General features: G+C 38.5%; 1 protein-coding gene across 2 annotated transcripts in view; it reads right to left on the bottom strand.

Annotated features, from left to right (window-relative positions):
• LOC107659179 (DNA helicase INO80-like) overlaps positions 1 to 17026 on the bottom strand; it is a 45344-nt gene that overhangs the window by 25780 nt on the left and 2538 nt on the right. For both annotated transcript variants that reach the window (XM_016448025.1, XM_016448027.1), the window contains exons 2-26: positions 16849 to 16910; positions 16547 to 16721; positions 16113 to 16273; positions 15716 to 15783; positions 15081 to 15227; positions 14873 to 14993; positions 14591 to 14793; positions 13785 to 13838; positions 12747 to 12950; positions 12461 to 12656; positions 12299 to 12366; positions 11977 to 12198; positions 11295 to 11375; positions 10486 to 10581; positions 9128 to 9187; positions 8634 to 8776; positions 7622 to 7706; positions 7424 to 7541; positions 6752 to 6837; positions 6487 to 6654; positions 6149 to 6282; positions 5050 to 5117; positions 4877 to 4970; positions 4475 to 4670; positions 1248 to 1388 (exon numbers count right to left, since the gene is read on the bottom strand). In XM_016448025.1, coding sequence (XP_016303511.1) covers positions 1248 to 1388; positions 4475 to 4670; positions 4877 to 4970; positions 5050 to 5117; positions 6149 to 6282; positions 6487 to 6654; positions 6752 to 6837; positions 7424 to 7541; positions 7622 to 7706; positions 8634 to 8776; positions 9128 to 9187; positions 10486 to 10581; positions 11295 to 11375; positions 11977 to 12198; positions 12299 to 12366; positions 12461 to 12656; positions 12747 to 12950; positions 13785 to 13838; positions 14591 to 14793; positions 14873 to 14993; positions 15081 to 15227; positions 15716 to 15783; positions 16113 to 16273; positions 16547 to 16689 — 3057 coding nt within the window. In that variant the 5' untranslated portion in view covers positions 16690 to 16721; positions 16849 to 16910. The remainder of the gene's footprint in view (positions 1 to 1247; positions 1389 to 4474; positions 4671 to 4876; positions 4971 to 5049; positions 5118 to 6148; positions 6283 to 6486; positions 6655 to 6751; positions 6838 to 7423; positions 7542 to 7621; positions 7707 to 8633; positions 8777 to 9127; positions 9188 to 10485; positions 10582 to 11294; positions 11376 to 11976; positions 12199 to 12298; positions 12367 to 12460; positions 12657 to 12746; positions 12951 to 13784; positions 13839 to 14590; positions 14794 to 14872; positions 14994 to 15080; positions 15228 to 15715; positions 15784 to 16112; positions 16274 to 16546; positions 16722 to 16848; positions 16911 to 17026) is intronic.

The raw sequence follows: 17026 nt of genomic DNA, 5'->3' as shown, positions 1-17026 counted from the left end.
ATTTTTAATATAACTCCGACTGGATTCGTCTGAAAGAAGAAAGTCATATACACCTAGGATGCCTTGAAGGTGAGTAATTTATGGCCTATTTTTCATTTTTGGGTGAACTAACCTTTAAGGGCTTGAAAAAGATTCTGATCAAACTGTCATTTGATAAAAGATACAATTTTCTCAGGTTTAAAAGGTGGGTCATTGTTAGGGTTAGAAAAAGAGCAGAGGTTCAAACTTGGAAAACAATGAAGAAAACTATAAAACTATAATATTATAATTAAATAAGCAGAATAAGAATATAGAAGAATTATAACGTTATTAGTTTTATAAAATAAAATACTATAAAATATAATTAAATATTACATGAAATTATAAGACAAATAAGTACACATAAGAATACTGACATTACTATTTATATAAATAACAATTATTATATTATTAATTACATAACTATAAAATCTAATAAAAATATGTAAACACAAATTATAATATTATTGTAGAAATAAAATTATAATTATAAAAAAAATTGAAATGAGAATTAAAATTGAATCAATAGACTAATTAATCAAAATAATTTGGCTTTTATAATAAAAAGAAGAAGAAGCAGAAGTAGTAAGACTAAGGATAATGTATATGTCATTGTTTTGAGAATTTGTTTTTTCAATCTAAAAAGATCTGAAAACCACTCAGATAGTTTAGCTAGAATTGTTTGATAGGAATGTTGATCTTGAAGCAAATAATGTTGTCAGTCTCAACTACCATGTCTCCTTTAGTACCAAACATGTGAATTCACAATATCTCGATAATATCCCCAAGTTTGCGAGTATCCCAAATGGCGGTGTGGTTTTTGATGGGCTGTGTATTCACAGCCAGAGAAGCAGCCCTTAACCAAGACCTCTGATTTCTCACTGGTGGGCTTGTGTTGTTTGGTTACTCTCCACCGGGGTCATTATCAGCTGAGCAGAAGATCTGTCAGGGGGTCAAAGAGGATAAATAAACCAGGCTTGTACTGAGGGCCACACAGAGAACAAGTCTTTCATTTTGGATAGCAAGTTTGTTTCTGAGACAGCGGGAGATCCCTGTCAGCATCTGACCACCCTCAGCAGACTTTTGTCAAACTGTTACTGGATACTGAAAACAGAGTTACTGCATATAGAAATCTGGATTTATTTCAAACCGCTAAACTGAGTGAAAGTTCTGCCAATCAATATGGTCCACTTAGATGTTTTTGGAGGGAAAGGCTGTGTGTTTCTCACCCTGGGTGTGACGGTGAGTAAAAACTTGGGTGGTTGGGTAGGCTGGCACGGTCTGAAGTTTTGAGTGGATGAGCGTCTGCTGTGGATGACCACGTCAGTGTGACAGATCAGCGAAAACCCTGTGGACGTGAACACCAAATCCTGCAGGAAAGAAAGAAAAAAAGTCAGTATAGCATATTACACCCTACTAAATCACATACTGTCAAAACGTCAACACGTATGACTGAGTGTGTGTGTGAGGATGCCCATTTTTCTGCACGACGTGTGAATTTGTCACAAAGGAGTACATGGGCCTGCAGCACCGCCTAGATCTCACTACCCTCTACAACGAGTTACTCCTAATCTAATGTAAACCCAACTCCCATCTCATCAGCTCCATTTGTCACAAGTCAAGAGGTCACACTGAGCAGAAGTGATACCCTAAATGAGACCACAGTGGTAACAGACGTCCAGACGGGGTCACCGTCAAAACTACAGCTCTAATGACCCACATGAATCATAAAGACCAGCCTATATAACTGCCTGTTTCCTGTCTGCATCCACAAAAGTGACAAGAATAAACAGACATGTCAACTTCATTTAGAGGAGGCTGTGAGCTAATGATGGATGAGGTGTGAAAGACATGTGATCAGAGCGAAAGAAAGAAAAGAGAGAAAGTGAGCAAAGAATGAGAGTGAAAATGAAAGAAAAAAAGAAAGAAAAACCAAGAAAGAAGGAGTGAGAGAGAAAATTTTTTTTAAAAAAGCAAATGCAAGCAAAACAACAGCAATAACTAAAAGAACAAAGTAGTGGAAAAAGAGAGCAGAAATAAAAGAATGGAAGAGTGCAAGAAAGAATAAAAGAACAGAGGAACACAAATAAAGTCAAGATGGAACAATAGGGGGTAAAAATAAAAAAACAAGCAAAAAGCAAGCATGAGTGGAAAAAAATGCAAAAAGGCAAGATAATAAATGGCAGGAAAGCAAAAATGAAAGAACAAAAAGAGGGAGAATGAAAGAACAAATAAACAACAATAAAATGAAAGAACAAAAAAGCCAAGAAAATTAATAAATTAAATAAATTAAAAAAGAAAGAATAATAAACAAGGCAGAAAAACTAAAAAGAAAAACAGACAAAGAAAGAAAGAAAGAAAGAAAGAAAAATCAAGAGAGAAAGTGAGAAAGAAAGGAAATTAAAAAAAGCAAAAGCAAGCAAAATGACAGCAATAACTAAAAGAATGAAGGAATGGGAAAAGGGAGCAGAAATTAAAGAATGGAAGAGTGCAAGAAAGAAAAATGAACAGAGGAACAAAAATAATGTCAAGACAAATAAAGTCAAGAAAAATAGGGGAAAAAATAAAACAAGCAAAAAAGTACGAGTAAAAAAAAAATGCAAAAAAGCAAGAAAATTAAAAATTATAAATAAAAAAGCAGACTTAAATTAATAACAAAGAAAGAAAGAAAGAAAGGTGCTGTAGGGCAGTGTCAGCAGGAGTGCTTGTGTCTCGTTTCATAAAGCACAGGCTTGAAACTCTTGCCAGGACGTCAGTGAGAGTGACCGTACAAACACAGATGAGGCATCAATACGCTCCAGCATCCAGAGCCCTGAGATTCTCACAGCACTGCTGCCTGCGGCTGCTCACTGACTGATACAAATACATGAAACGCTAATTACCATACAACAACACACAGATCAGCTCCATCTGCACAGAGAGGAGGATCCCTCGCTTCACATTCAGCTCTGGACTTGAGCAATACGTGATTACTCACAAATCACACACTGCCAGCTTAAATTTAGAGACTGGGAATCAGTTCTGCAGAGTATCTTGGTTTACAACTCAAAATCGCAATGTTTGGAGAAAACTGAACTGCTCCAAATTGTGTCTGGGGGAGATCTGAAATAGTAGAAAAAGGCAGGTGCTTTCACTTTTGTCACTAGTTAGTATAGTTTAAGGTTCTTTACAAGTCTAACGGCAGGCCTCTGAGTGCTCGATATGGGCCAGTCCACATGGGGAGCTGACTGTTGTGGTGTCGTGTTCCCCATCCATGGCCCAGTGGAGCTATGAGACGCTTGTGTGGTATAAAAGCTGAAGTGGGAAGTGGATAATATTACACCTCAGTCAGCACCTTCTGAACACAGCTTCCCCTGACCGTAGCCTGAACGCACGCCAGCGTGCCAAACTGCAGGTTAACCCCTGCCGCTGTTTGGCCTCCAGGGGACGACACTGTAGCTTCTGGACTGGGACATCCAGCATCACTTCCTCTATGGTCTTTCCTTTCCCCGCTAATTAGTTTGGACCTTTGATATTCCCATCAGCATTTGATATACAGCAACACTGGAGAGTCTCGCGGGTGAGTAGAAATAGGTTTCCACAACGAAATACGAGCCTTTGCCGCTAATGAAAGATGAGGGTCATTTAATCTGGTTCGGTGGGGTAACCCAAAGCAAGAGTAGACCTGTGCACTCATACATAAACGCCAAAACGGTGGATGCAAGAAATATGATTTTGTGCAATCAAATCTTTGGAAGATATTCAGTTTTGTTCGAGCATGCTAACTAGACATCTAGAAGCAAGTCTGTTCCACCGTGTCTTTTGAGTTATGCCTGAGAAATAACCAGTACTTATTTTTGGATGTACCTTTTGACGAGATCGTATGGCAATAATGAGAAGTCTAGGGGACGTACACACAGAAGGCGTTTTTTGTTTTTCGTATATTTTTCTATGCATACATGTTACACTCGCGTCTTCCGTCTCACAAAATCTCATGGATCACGGCATTCCAAAAACGTGGTGCTTGTGTTAAAAGAACGTTTGTTTTCCATTCCATTGCCCGCTTCTCACATCTTTCAACGCAATAACTGTGTAAATGGCTCCTGGTTCTGCAGAACTACAGTAAATCAGAGCAATGAAGCTGTTGCATCTGCTGTCATGACTTATCTGACATCATTTTACAACTTTTGTAATCTGTCACGGTTCTGACAAAAGAACACTTACAAAGGACAGCATATGGCAGATGTTTTCTATCAGGAGGGGCCTCAGCAAACTTCCAGAAGGGGCCCAATAAATGTGAAAATTACTTACATTTATTTATATTAATGATCTTTAAAATGTAATCAAAGGGTTGTTGAATAGTCTTGGACAAAGTGGGGCCTTCAAAAGGTTTGAGAACCACTAACATATGGTGATTAAGGCAACTAGTAAATATATAGTCAGTTGACAAAGCAAGAAAAAGGACGACAGAGCTCACCTGTAGAATAGGACTCCTGTGGACATTTGGGTAAGATGTTGGCCGGTTAAGCCACAGGATGAGATCTCTGTGTGAAAGACACAGCTTGCCTAACCGGGCTCTCCCTTTAGTCTCGTTCTCCTGCACCCCTTCATCCCACAGGCGGCTGTGGTGGAGCCGGTATGCCGATTTGAAGGACAGATATAGGGCTAACCACCTGAGAAAAGAGGAGATTTTATTATCTAAACAGCTCTTAAGTTGCTTTTGTTTGCCATAGGAAACAATGAATATGCTGAAATACACCCAAATCTCACCTTAATGCACTCAAGTTATGCATCTCAAGTGTGGCAATAATTAGATTCTTATTGATATATTAAGTGAACTGTCCTGTTCTCTGACTGACGTGAGTGTGGCATAACTTACCTCACTAGAGTCCCCTGAAGCATGATGTTGGACATCTCAGCAGGAGACACATCGATGAAACGCAGGAAAGAATAGCTGCTGCCTGTATCGTCAGCTGTATCAGTTGAACATATGATCAGAAATTAGATACGTTTACAAAATCAGAATATAATTGTTGAATAATAGAGACTTACTTTTTCGGTGAAATAAGGACTGTTGAATGTGTTGAGCAGAGAACGGAGAGAGCAAAGTCTGCTTCAGCCTGAGGAGTGAGAGAATAAATAAAACAATGATTTAAAAAAAAAATGTTGTATAACATTTTGATGGAATCAACCATGCCACGCCATTGGTTAAGAATCACCCTAAAGGTTTGTTCACAAAGCATGATAACTACAAAGAACTGTGACAAAAACTATAAATTACAGTTGCATGCTGCAGTTACAGTTGTGCTCAAAATCATTCACACCCATGGTAAAGATGATCAAAGACGACTGTGAAAATAAATCTGCGTTGTTAATCCTTTTGATCTTTTATTTTAAAAATGTACAAAAATGTAACCTTTCATTGGGGAATTACAATTTAAAATGGAGGGGAAAATCTCATTATCAAATAAATGTTTTTATCTAATACACGTTGGCCACGATTAATCATACCTTTTCATTCAATACTTTTTGCAACCTCCTTTCACCAAGATATCAGCTCTGAGTCTTCACCTTTAATGCCTAATGAGATTGGAAAACACCTGACAAGAGATCAGAGACCATTCCTTCATCCAGAATCTCTCCAGACCCTTCAGATTTCCAGGTCCATGTTGGTGCATCTCCACTTCAGTTCACCCCATTCATTTTCTATTGGGTTCAGGTAAGGGAACTGGGTTGGCCAGGGCAGAAGCTTCATTTTGTGCTCAGTGACCCATTTTTGATGTTTTTTGGATCATTGTCCTGTTGGAAGATCCAACCACGGCCCATTATAAAATTTCTCAGCCTTTTTTGATCGAATTTACCAAGGGTATGAATACTTTTGAGCACAACTGTATGTTGTCTGCTGGCTGCTGCTTTAAACGTTCTGATAAGCTGACAATGTTTTTTATCATTCATTAGCTGGAAAGATATATATATTGCTCTTTATTCCAACAAGTTATTCCAACAATATTGTTCCTCTGTGTATATTTGTGGTGTGGACTTCCCTATTCTTACAGAATTAGAGAGGTTAACTTTATAGTTATCATCCTTGGTGTGAACAGGCCTTAAGGAAGGTACAGTAAACCTGGGAGCTACATGGAGATCAACTCACTTGGTCTTTCCGTGGTCAGACGTGTGGAGGATGGCATGTCGGAACAGAAATTTGGACATGATGAAGGGCTTCAGGAACATGTGGAAAGGCGAACGTATCTCCTGACGCTCAAATAGGTCTGGGTGGTTACAAACCTTTTAAAGTTGAGAAAAACATGTTTTAAAAACAGCAGCTCTTCACTATATGCACAGTAAGGGTTTAAAAGGTCACAGGCTTTAAAGGGATAGTCCACCCAAAAATGAAAATTCTGTTTTTTTTTACTCACCCTATTGTGGTTTCAAACCAAATTTTCATTTTTGGGTGGACTATCCCTATAAAACTGACAAACCCGGCCTCACCTTCCTGAACTGCATGACAAGGTTCATGAGGCTGCTGGTGGTGCTGTGGGCCTGCTGGGCCGTGCCCATTGATGACTGCAGCAGGTCCTCGATGGAGATCTTGTTCTTTAGAGCCTGGTAGAGCAGCCGCTGTCTGCTGGTCAGCTGGCAGTATGTCAGGATTTCAATCTGAGATGCAGGTTTGGAAAATAAGCAACATAAATATTACATACATAGACATTTTAGGTATGAAAGCATAATTTTGAGAGAGGCTATAAGACATCACCTTGTCAGAGAGCTCGTTCTCCACATCCTTCTTTATTCTGCGCAGCATAAAGGGTTTTAGGATCATGTGCAATCTGGAAAGTTGGTCTGAAAGGGTAAACCACGGTAAATCACGTCAAGCGACAGAAGATGAGCAAAACATGAAGGCTTTGCTTGCTCAGTGTGAGTGCTGCTGTTTTAATATTACATGTTATTAAATTATATTGCGGCTGAAAACCCACATAATATATAATAAATTAATTATGTTGGCTTGAGAAAGCCAACAAACTGTTTTTTTATTTAATTGTATTATTATTATTATGAGATTACAATTCGGATACAAACTCCTCAGTAGCAAAACCTAACAACTAGCTTAGGACAGGCTAGCTAAATCCTAAAACATACAAGCAAAGCCTAACAATATGCAAGCAAAATGATAGAACTATCTATCTGATAGACTAGATGAAGAATAGATGAGGGTGACTTTTAAAACTACTTCAAACTGACAACCTTCAAACTTTAAGCTTTTTAATCTACTTCAGACTTTCTATCAGCATCCATATTTGTCTTGACAAACTTTTTTTTTAATGATTTATTTGACTACATCGTTCCACCCTAACACATATTGTAACCTACTTGGAGATCAAATGAGCAGTAAACAACTTAAAGGAAATAAACACAAGAGTTGACTGACTTTCATCAATAGCAGATTTGTTTTCAGCATGACTCTCGATGTCCTTGGAGAACCACTCATTGAACTCCTCGTGAGAGTCAAATAAAGTCGGCATGATGAAATGAAGCAGGGCCCATAACTGAGAGGAAGAACAACAACGTCAGCTTTTTCACTCGCACACGTGGACTCTCAAACAAGGTCTCACATGATTACACTCACTTCTGCCATTGTGTTCTGGATTGGCGTCCCTGTTAGCAGAAGGCGGTTCCTGCACTGGAACTGAAGGAGAATCTTCCATCGGACACTGCCAAGAATACCCAGACACAGCTACTAAGACCTCCCAAGCAAGCAGCAAGCTGAGGTTAACGGAGGATACAACTCTCGACATGACATCAACACTCAATGCTGAACTCTGTATCCTACAGGTATTCTCTTCAGAGCTCACTTCTCAGACTCGGTTAAGTCTTTCATTGATTATGGGGACTTTAGATACTTAAAAGCCACTCTGACTGCCTGTCGAGACTCTGATTGGGCAATAAATCATGTTCCACCACAACAGAAGCTGCTGGCACATGTGCTGTCATTTCCAGAGAGGCACAAACTCACACTCAGAGCTCGATAGGCCCTCATTCTCTGAAGGGTTCCAGTCCAGACATAGTGTCACTGAACTGACTATGAGGACGGGGACATGGAAAATCTGAGATGCACCAGTACTGGAGACTCCCTGGAGCATCTGGAGCTTTTTAGATCTTTTTCCCTTGTTGAAAGGTTCAACTACGGATGCATATCAAGTGAGACAACCAGACTTTGGAGCTATAATTGCAAGAAAATACAGTGATTAACTGCCTATACTTGGCCATTTTAAGATTATCAGCAGTGTGGCAGTGCTAGTGTCAGTTCCCAAACATTTTAAGTAAATACTATGTAAAACAAAGTTTTAAGCTTTAAGAGGTGAAATTGTATTTGTATATGGAACTGTATTCAAATTATATGTATTTTTTGTTTTCAGTTTTTCTTTTATGTTATGTTATGCTTATTTCATTTTGTGTATTTTTTTTTTCAAGATTTGTTTGTATGTAATAATCCCATATGCTTTGCATTCAATCATCTTGTTATTCCAAAAATTATTTACATATAGTGCTACATGTATACATATAGTGTATGTGTGTAAAGTAAACATTTGAAAAACTGCTATTTTCAATTTTAAAAGTACTAATCGAGTGCTAATTACCTGGTGCTGCTTTTCAGTGCCTGGGCCTCATCCAGAACCATATACTGCCATTTCACCCTCTGGAAATACTTTACATCCTGCACCACCAGTTGATAACTGGTGATGACCACATGAAACGGTGCATTCTGGGTATACAGAGTTTTCTACAGAAGCCAAAAAAGGATAAAATATGGTTCAAGTAGTAGATTTCAATTGATCTGATATTTTAGAGCATAGGTCTTCAACCCTGCTCCTGGGGACCCACTGTCCTGCAAAGTCCTGGCCTGTGACTTTTCATGTGAAGGTCCTGAAGACCTTGATTAGCTGGTTCAGGTGTGTTTGAATAGGATTGGAACTGAACTCTGCAGGACAGTGGGTCCCCAGGAGCAGGCTTGAAGATCTGTGTTTTAGAGCAATATTCTTATAAAATGTTTACCTGGCTCCAAAATTTTCTATTAACTTTATGATCGTGAGGATTCCCCCAGTATAGAGCAATATTCTTATGAAATGTTTACCTGGCTCCAAAATTTTCTAATAACTTTACGATCGTGAGGATTCCCCCAGTATGGTAACACCTGCAAGACAGAATGAGACAAAATTGCAATTATAAGACATATTATTTGAAATTTGTCTTAGCCTGATGAAAAAAAAAAAATAAAATGTTTTAAATATATGTATATACTTTTCATAATCTTAATTACAAGGTGTATTACATTATTTAGGGCTCTACAATAAGGATAGACTGATTAACCCAGGCAAGAATGAGAATGAGAAAGTATGTGTTTGAATTTATAGCTTTCATCAAGTTATATTATATCTCTTTAAAGGTGCTGTATGTAAGTTTTGGACTCTACTAAAGCATAAAAATACCATAATATGTTTGCAGATATTTAAGAAACATGCTAAGTTAACATACATGTTTATCTGAAAAACAATGCTACAGTCAGTTATTCTCCTTTGAAAATGTGCGTTCCGGGCCGGAATGTCGGTCTCTGTTTTGGTTTGTGAAACCCGCCCACTGCCAGTTTGCCCAGTTCATTTCGGCACCCCGGGTTGCCAGTTGGCGTAAAACAGCGTATTTAATTTTATTCATCGTCAAGTGCGCTCGTTCCTGTTGGTGTCGTCAATCTGGCAACCTGCGTGTGCGTCAAGTCTGAGGAGGAGGGGCTGGGTGAAAAAACCCCGCTCCGATATTTTGAATTTGGACTGCAATACCTAGTTCAACCACTCGGTGTCAATCCTACATACAGCACCTTTAAATTCCAGCTATTACACAAATTAAAAACATGATAAATTACTTTTTGTATCTTATTTTTAATATAACGAAAACTAGTGTTTCATGAAAAACATATTTCCTTCTGACACACAAAAATATGTTGCTAAAAATAAATTGTGGCAGGGCCAGTAAAAACATTGGCAGGGCAAGTATTAATCCTAACTACTGGCCTTACCAGGCCAACAAAAATAAATAATTATGGCTCAGCCCTCCGATATTCCTAACGTTTTTCTGGCTGGGATTTCAGATACAGATGAGTTGTGAGATTTAGTCTGACTGGCAGGAAATTAATATTTAGGATGCTGATATTAGTGGAACACGCTATAAATGATACAACACTGCCCCCTAAGGATTACAAAAATCAGACCAGAAGTGCAGTAATCTGTCATGCGTTTCCTTACAGCAAAAATATGCAAAGGCTAAGAAAAAACACATTTTCCATTGTTCTGAAAATAGACATAGTTCAATGGGTTTATAAAGAGTTTGAGACAGTGAGGGACACTGAAAGAGAGCGAGAGAGAGAGAGAGAGAGAGAGAGAGAGCAGTAAAAAGGATTCCACGGGTGCAGGTGTTTCCCTGCACAGCTGCCACACTCACCTTGAATTTGGGGACAAAGCGGGAGAACTCCTGATGCCAGTTGTTGAGTGTTGAGGCTGGGGAGATGATCAAGAAGGGTCCCCAGATGTTTTCCCTCTGTCAGATAGAGCACACGAACACAAAATAAGCCAAACAGGTGCAGACAGCGGAGGGGGAAGGGGACAGAGATGGTGGGAAAGAAAGAGAGAGGAGAGAGGGGTCAAAACAGGAAACAACTGAAGAACGAGGTAACATGCTACCATGGCTTCCTATGGGCCCACAGCGCTACACTTTCATATCAAATACCAAAACTCTGTATCCTCCTCTTTTCGCAAGCCCTGGAAGTCACGGAGAGCAGCGGAGACAGTTGGAGGGTTCGAAGTGATGCCAAAAAACTGATTTGTTGTGTCGGGTTTGTTTGGGAGAAAAGAATATGATAGCAGTGGAAAGCAGAACGGACAATTGTTTTCTTTTAAAATGCTGGTCTTATTCCCAAAAAATAAACCTTTTCCAGATTTTCGACCTGAGAGCCTGGAGATTGGGAAATACAGTATCTTTCAAGTGAAATCTGTTGGCTTGAAGATGATACAGTAGGGATGGAGAGAGCATATACATGTATTTGCTCTAAAATGCTCGGAGAAAACTAAAATTGAGATTTTTTTTATTAATAGTAGTAGTAGTCGTAATAGTAGTATTGCTATTTGTTATTTATGGAACCCTGTAAATGTATTAGTAATACTAAAATAGTATTATTAAAAGCTAGAGTGAATGCCAAGATTTTCAGTGTGTAACTACTTAATTTTCAGAAAGCTTGGAACGTCAGTCCTTACCTCTGCCAGATGAGCCAGTAAAGCGATGCTCTGGACCGTTTTTCCAAGCCCCATCTCATCTGCCAGAATGCCATTAATGCCCTATGAGAGACAAACAGACATAAATCACCTAAAGATCACAGACACGATGGAAGAATGCGATATACACTACTGGTCAAAAGTTTGGGGGTCTGTAAAATTTGTTTGTGTCTCTTATGCTAACCAAGGCTACATTTATTTGATCAAAAATACTATAACAACAGTAATATTGTGAAATATAATTACAATTTAAATTAAACATTTTCTATTTGAATATACTTTATTCCTGTGATGGCAAAGCTGAATTTTCAGCAGCCATTATTCCAGTCTGCAATGTCACACGATCCTTCAGAAAACATTCTAATATGCTGATTTAGTCAAGAACTATTTCTTTTATATTATCAATGTTGAAAACGGTCATGATGCATAATAGTTTTGTGAAAAACGATACATTTATGCTATATATTTTTTCAGGATTCTCTGATGATTAGAAAGTTCAAAAGAAAGTGTTTCCAACATTGTGAATGTGTTTACTGTCACTTTTGATCAATTTAATGCATCTTTGATGAATTAAAGTATCAATTCCTTTAAAAAAACAGTTTTGACCCAAACTTTTGAATGCTTATGTATATAGAAATAAACATGAGACAACATCAAAAATCACCTGTTCATAAAGATTGGCCAGCCAGTTCATGCCTTTGAGCTGGTAGCCCTTAAGTTTCCCATTGAAGATGGTGGGCTGGGGGATGTCTTCACCTGCTTGAATAGATGGGTTTGATAAACTGTAGCTCTCGCCGAAGCCGAAGCCAGAGCCAGAGCCAGACACGCTAGCCGCATGCAGAGAGGCACTGCGACTGTCCTTTGCTTCCTCATCAAACAACCTAGTCTATACACCAAAAAGAGGGACAATGTAATAATTTCCAGCAAAAATTCATTATGTATAATGCAAATCAAAGGTATAAAATACAATTCAGATGGCCACTTACTCTGGCCTGGTGAATCTGGTATGCCTCTTTTGCATTTTTAAGGGCCTGAGACTTGTAATATTCACTATCTGCAAAAGGACAGCATGACATTTGACTCAAAAATGCACATGATTGTAATACGCATTTTCTATCAGGTCTATCAGGGTAAGAATAAGATCTTACCATAGTCTTCCTGGCCGACATTGACCATAACCCCTCCACCGATGTCAATCTGCCGTTGGGAGGTGTTGTCCTCAAGCATGCGTAGGATCTCCTCCTGTGCGCCGTCTCCCCCAGCGTTCTGCTTGCCCCCCATGAAGTGAGCATACAGCTCTGTCTGGGTGATCAGGAAGTTAAGCTTCCTCTGCTGACGCTTAGCCTGATAGGACACACAGGAAGAACTGTCAGGAAAATGATTTAGGAAGTGATTCTCAGTGAAATATCATTTCTAGTGCATATTTATTAATACCTCCCGCATCTCCTCATCCAGTTTGCGTTGCTCAAGAGCCTCTTTCTCAGCGCGTTTGCGGTGCTCCTTCTCCACCTTCTCGTACTTCTTCCAGTACAGCAGCATTTCTTTGGTGAGGCGGCGTGCTCGTGGCAAAGTCTCTTTGCAGTTCTTCTGCACTTGGATCGCAGCCCTCCGGACCTCACGCATACACTGGTGGGCCAACTGGACAAGTGTACACATGCATTTTTAATACCAGATTTTCGATATTTTTGATAACATAATATATGTGAGTGTACTGTGCACATTTATTATGTATATATAAATACACACACATACAGCATATTTTTCGAAAATATTTACATGTATTTACATGTATATATTTATATTCATATAATTTACATTATATATAAATATATTTAAAATATAAGCATAACATATTTTTCTTAAATATATACATGCATGTGTGTGTATTTATATATGCATAATAAATATACACAATACACACACATATATTATACAAACAAAAACTTTTATTTTGGATGCGATTAATGGTTTGACAGCACTAGTTGTGACATTCAAATGTTTAAGGTCAGTAAGATTTTTATTCTTTTATTCAGCAGGGATGCATTAAATTGATCAAAAGTGTAAGTAAAGATGTTTATAATGTTACAAAAGATTTCTATTTCAAATAAATTCTGTTTATACTTTATATATATTTACACACTACATATATTTTATATATCTTATAAGTTTATATCCATTAAATAATTAAAAATCCATTAAAAATATTTCAATTTCTTCAAAAATATTAAGTACAACTGTTTTCAACATAAGAAATGTTTCTAGAGCACCAAATTAGCATACAAGAACGACTTTTGAAGGATCATGTGACACTGAAGACTGCTGAAAATATGGCTTTGCCATCAAAATATAAAAATACAATTTAAAAATATTACATTATTTTACTTTTTTTCCAAATAAATGCAGCCTTGGTGAACATGAGAGCCTTCTTTCAAACCCCAGTGGAAGGTTATGTAAAAAATAAACATCTCTTACCTTTCTGGCATTGGATAAAACAAAGTTCCTTGCCGAGACTTTCTGTTTAAATGCCTGAAATGAGACAATGAAAACGTAGATTAAAGCGGGAAAAGAAGAAATAGATATTGTGCATGTCACAAAGCTCAATGGGATTCCAAAGAAAAATGCTTGTACCTTCGGGATTTCTTTTTTGGCAATCGTGAGCCAGACCTTTCGTCTACGAGCATTGAGCTGCTCGATGTTTAAGTGCTTCTTTTTGATCATGGGAAGAGGTGCATCATGAGAAAACTTGGCAAAAATTTTAGTAACGTGTGGCCGTCCCTCCATGGAGAACTCCTCTCCTCGTTTCTTCTTCTTTTTCATCTTTTTTAACTTGGCTATGAAAACAGAAGAAGGATGAGTATTTAAATGAGCAGAAAACAGCTACTGTCATCCTCTTTTGTTCTGTAGGCTTACCCTTACATTTTTTCTCTTCCTTGATTTTCTTTTTCTTGAGGCCCAGTAGGTGGCGCTGCTGCTCGTAGAATGGGTCGTGAGTGGACAGGAGTCCTGTGCTGTAGTGTTGATAGTGCTGCAGCTGTGAACACAAACACACATTACCAACTGTTTCCATTAAGCTATTTATGCGGGGGCAACTATCCCAGACTCAGCAAGCGTGTCGTACTTCTCTGTCAGAGTGGAACTTGCTCTGGTGGAGTTGCCGAGACTTTCTGTTTAAATGCCTGAAATGAGACAATGAAAACGTAGATTAAAGCGGGAAAAGAAGAAATAGATATTGTGCATGTCACAAAGCTCAATGGGATTCCAAAGAAAAATGCTTGTACCTTCGGGATTTCTTTTTTGGCAATCGTGAGCCAGACCTTTCGTCTACGAGCATTGAGCTGCTCGATGTTTAAGTGCTTCTTTTTGATCATGGGAAGAGGTGCATCATGAGAAAACTTGGCAAAAATTTTAGTAACGTGTGGCCGTCCCTCCATGGAGAACTCCTCTCCTCGTTTCTTCTTCTTTTTCATCTTTTTTAACTTGGCTATGAAAACAGAAGAAGGATGAGTATTTAAATGAGCAGAAAACAGCTACTGTCATCCTCTTTTGTTCTGTAGGCTTACCCTTACATTTTTTCTCTTCCTTGATTTTCTTTTTCTTGAGGCCCAGTAGGTGGCGCTGCTGCTCGTAGAATGGGTCGTGAGTGGACAGGAGTCCTGTGCTGTAGTGTTGATAGTGCTGCAGCTGTGAACACAAACACACATTACCAACTGTTTCCATTAAGCTATTTATGCGGGGGCAACTATCCCAGACTCAGCAAGCGTGTCGTACTTCTCTGTCAGAGTGGAACTTGCTCTGGTGGAGTTTGGTGAACTTGTGCAGGCGCAGCATGTCCTGGAGCTCTTCCCGTGACATTGTGAAGTCAGAATCATCCGAGTCAGTATCGGAATCTGTGGTGTCATCGCTCAGCAAGATGCCCTGAAATTCACAAACAATCTCCCGAACATCAGAATGCTTAGACACAGACATATAGGACAGGCACAACTGTCAAAGACAAAGACTTTTTTTGCCAGTTCGAATAGTAGTATGGAAACCTGTTTCCTCTTCAGAGCAAAAACAACTGTAATTTCATATCTTATTACTGCAATTTATTTGCATTTTGTCATAATTGCAACAGTTCTTTCCCCATGTCCTCTTAGAGTTCGTATCTCAATATTGTGTGTACTTCTTTACTCTGCCACTTTATTTGTCACAATTTTGACTTTTCATATCACAACTGTGACTATATTTCTTGTAACTGTTAGTTTATATTTTGCAAAGTGCCTTTATTTACTATTTTAAATGTTATATCGCAATTACCGGTTTTATTTTTTACTCTCGAAGCTGAAACAGGCTTCTTTAAAGCAGGGATTGGATTTAGATAAAGGTTTTCCCAGAATTACTGTAGTGTTGTATCTATACATTACCTTTAGCCATTTCCTGCTTTTCTTCAGTTTTGAGAAGTTATACAGACTGGCCTTGTCAGCTTTGTGTTCTGAGGATGACAGTTTGGGGTTTAAGGTGAACTCAGTCTTTTTTTTGTTTTTACTCATTAAAAGCATCTACCCCTAAATAAATGAAGAGTACTTTTGAAAAATATGTTTAGAATCATATACACATTGGAATGCCTAATGAAGGCCACCATGTTGAAATCACATGACCAGCCAAATACTACTCGTTTTATCATAGTAATGAGACTAAATGTACTACATCCACGGCATTAGATGCCAGCAGAAGTCCAAGACAACTGGTCTGTGCAATATATACAGAAAATTACATTCTTATGTTATATATCATGGCTACTTTTTATTTTATGTCTTGTACCTTGCAGCACAGCTCCATTGAGAGTGCCACACTCTGCCTCTCTATCTCTGCAGGAGTCCTTGCTTTCATTCTCAGGGTTGATGTGATCATTTTTTACTGCCAGCAGTGGGTTAGACGGGGCCAGAGAAGACCCCTCGCCCAAACCATCATCGCTGTCATCGCTGATATAGAGAAGCACACACAAACACAACCATAAACAAACCACCACAGGCCTTACAACCAAGCTGCAGTGCATTATTTCCCATAATTAGCTTTTGGTTTTTGGAATTATGGGAAATGGAGAAACATTCAAAAACAACAAAACAGCTAAAAATCACAAACTGGGTTGGGACATTATAGTCTCTCGAAGGATTTTGTAAAGGCATGGTAGTCATGCAGTGACTCAAAAGGCCAAAAAGGACCTGTATGCCTTTGAGAACTACACAACAAATTACCTGGAAATGTTCTGGTTAAACACAGCAGCAGTCTGCTTTAAAAAAGTGTCTAGGTGGAGGGATCGCTCAAGGTACTGCAGGTGAAGTGGTTTGGCCAACTTTGAGCATGTGGCGTCTCCCACGCCATCCTGCTCTGAGGCCATAGGTAGAGGTTAAGAGCCCGAAAGGGCGATCACTGCAAATACAATATGGAAAGTGTTAGTTTGTGTCGAAGTGTCGGTTAACTATAAATGAGATTATGAAGATCATCTGAATGCTTTGAAACAAGGTCATAAAACTGTGGTTATAGAACAGTACAGTACCTTTGGAGAGCGAAACTTCATATTTCACAATTTCAACATTGAGTGTCCCAGAATTGATTAATCTGAAACAGAAAAGGATGTGATATTGACTTATTTACTGCATTTACTGATGAACCTGTCTGCTCTTATATAGACATAATCACTGTAAGATTTATTGCACATTTAGAATAAGAATATT

The sequence above is a fragment of the Sinocyclocheilus anshuiensis genome, unplaced genomic scaffold (assembly GCF_001515605.1).
Source record: "Sinocyclocheilus anshuiensis isolate Anshui unplaced genomic scaffold, SAMN03320099.WGS_v1.1 scaffold423, whole genome shotgun sequence".
Classification (NCBI taxonomy): domain Eukaryota; kingdom Metazoa; phylum Chordata; class Actinopteri; order Cypriniformes; family Cyprinidae; genus Sinocyclocheilus; species Sinocyclocheilus anshuiensis.
Note: the sequence above shows the minus strand (reverse complement) of the source record. Positions and strands in the feature narration are given on the sequence as shown.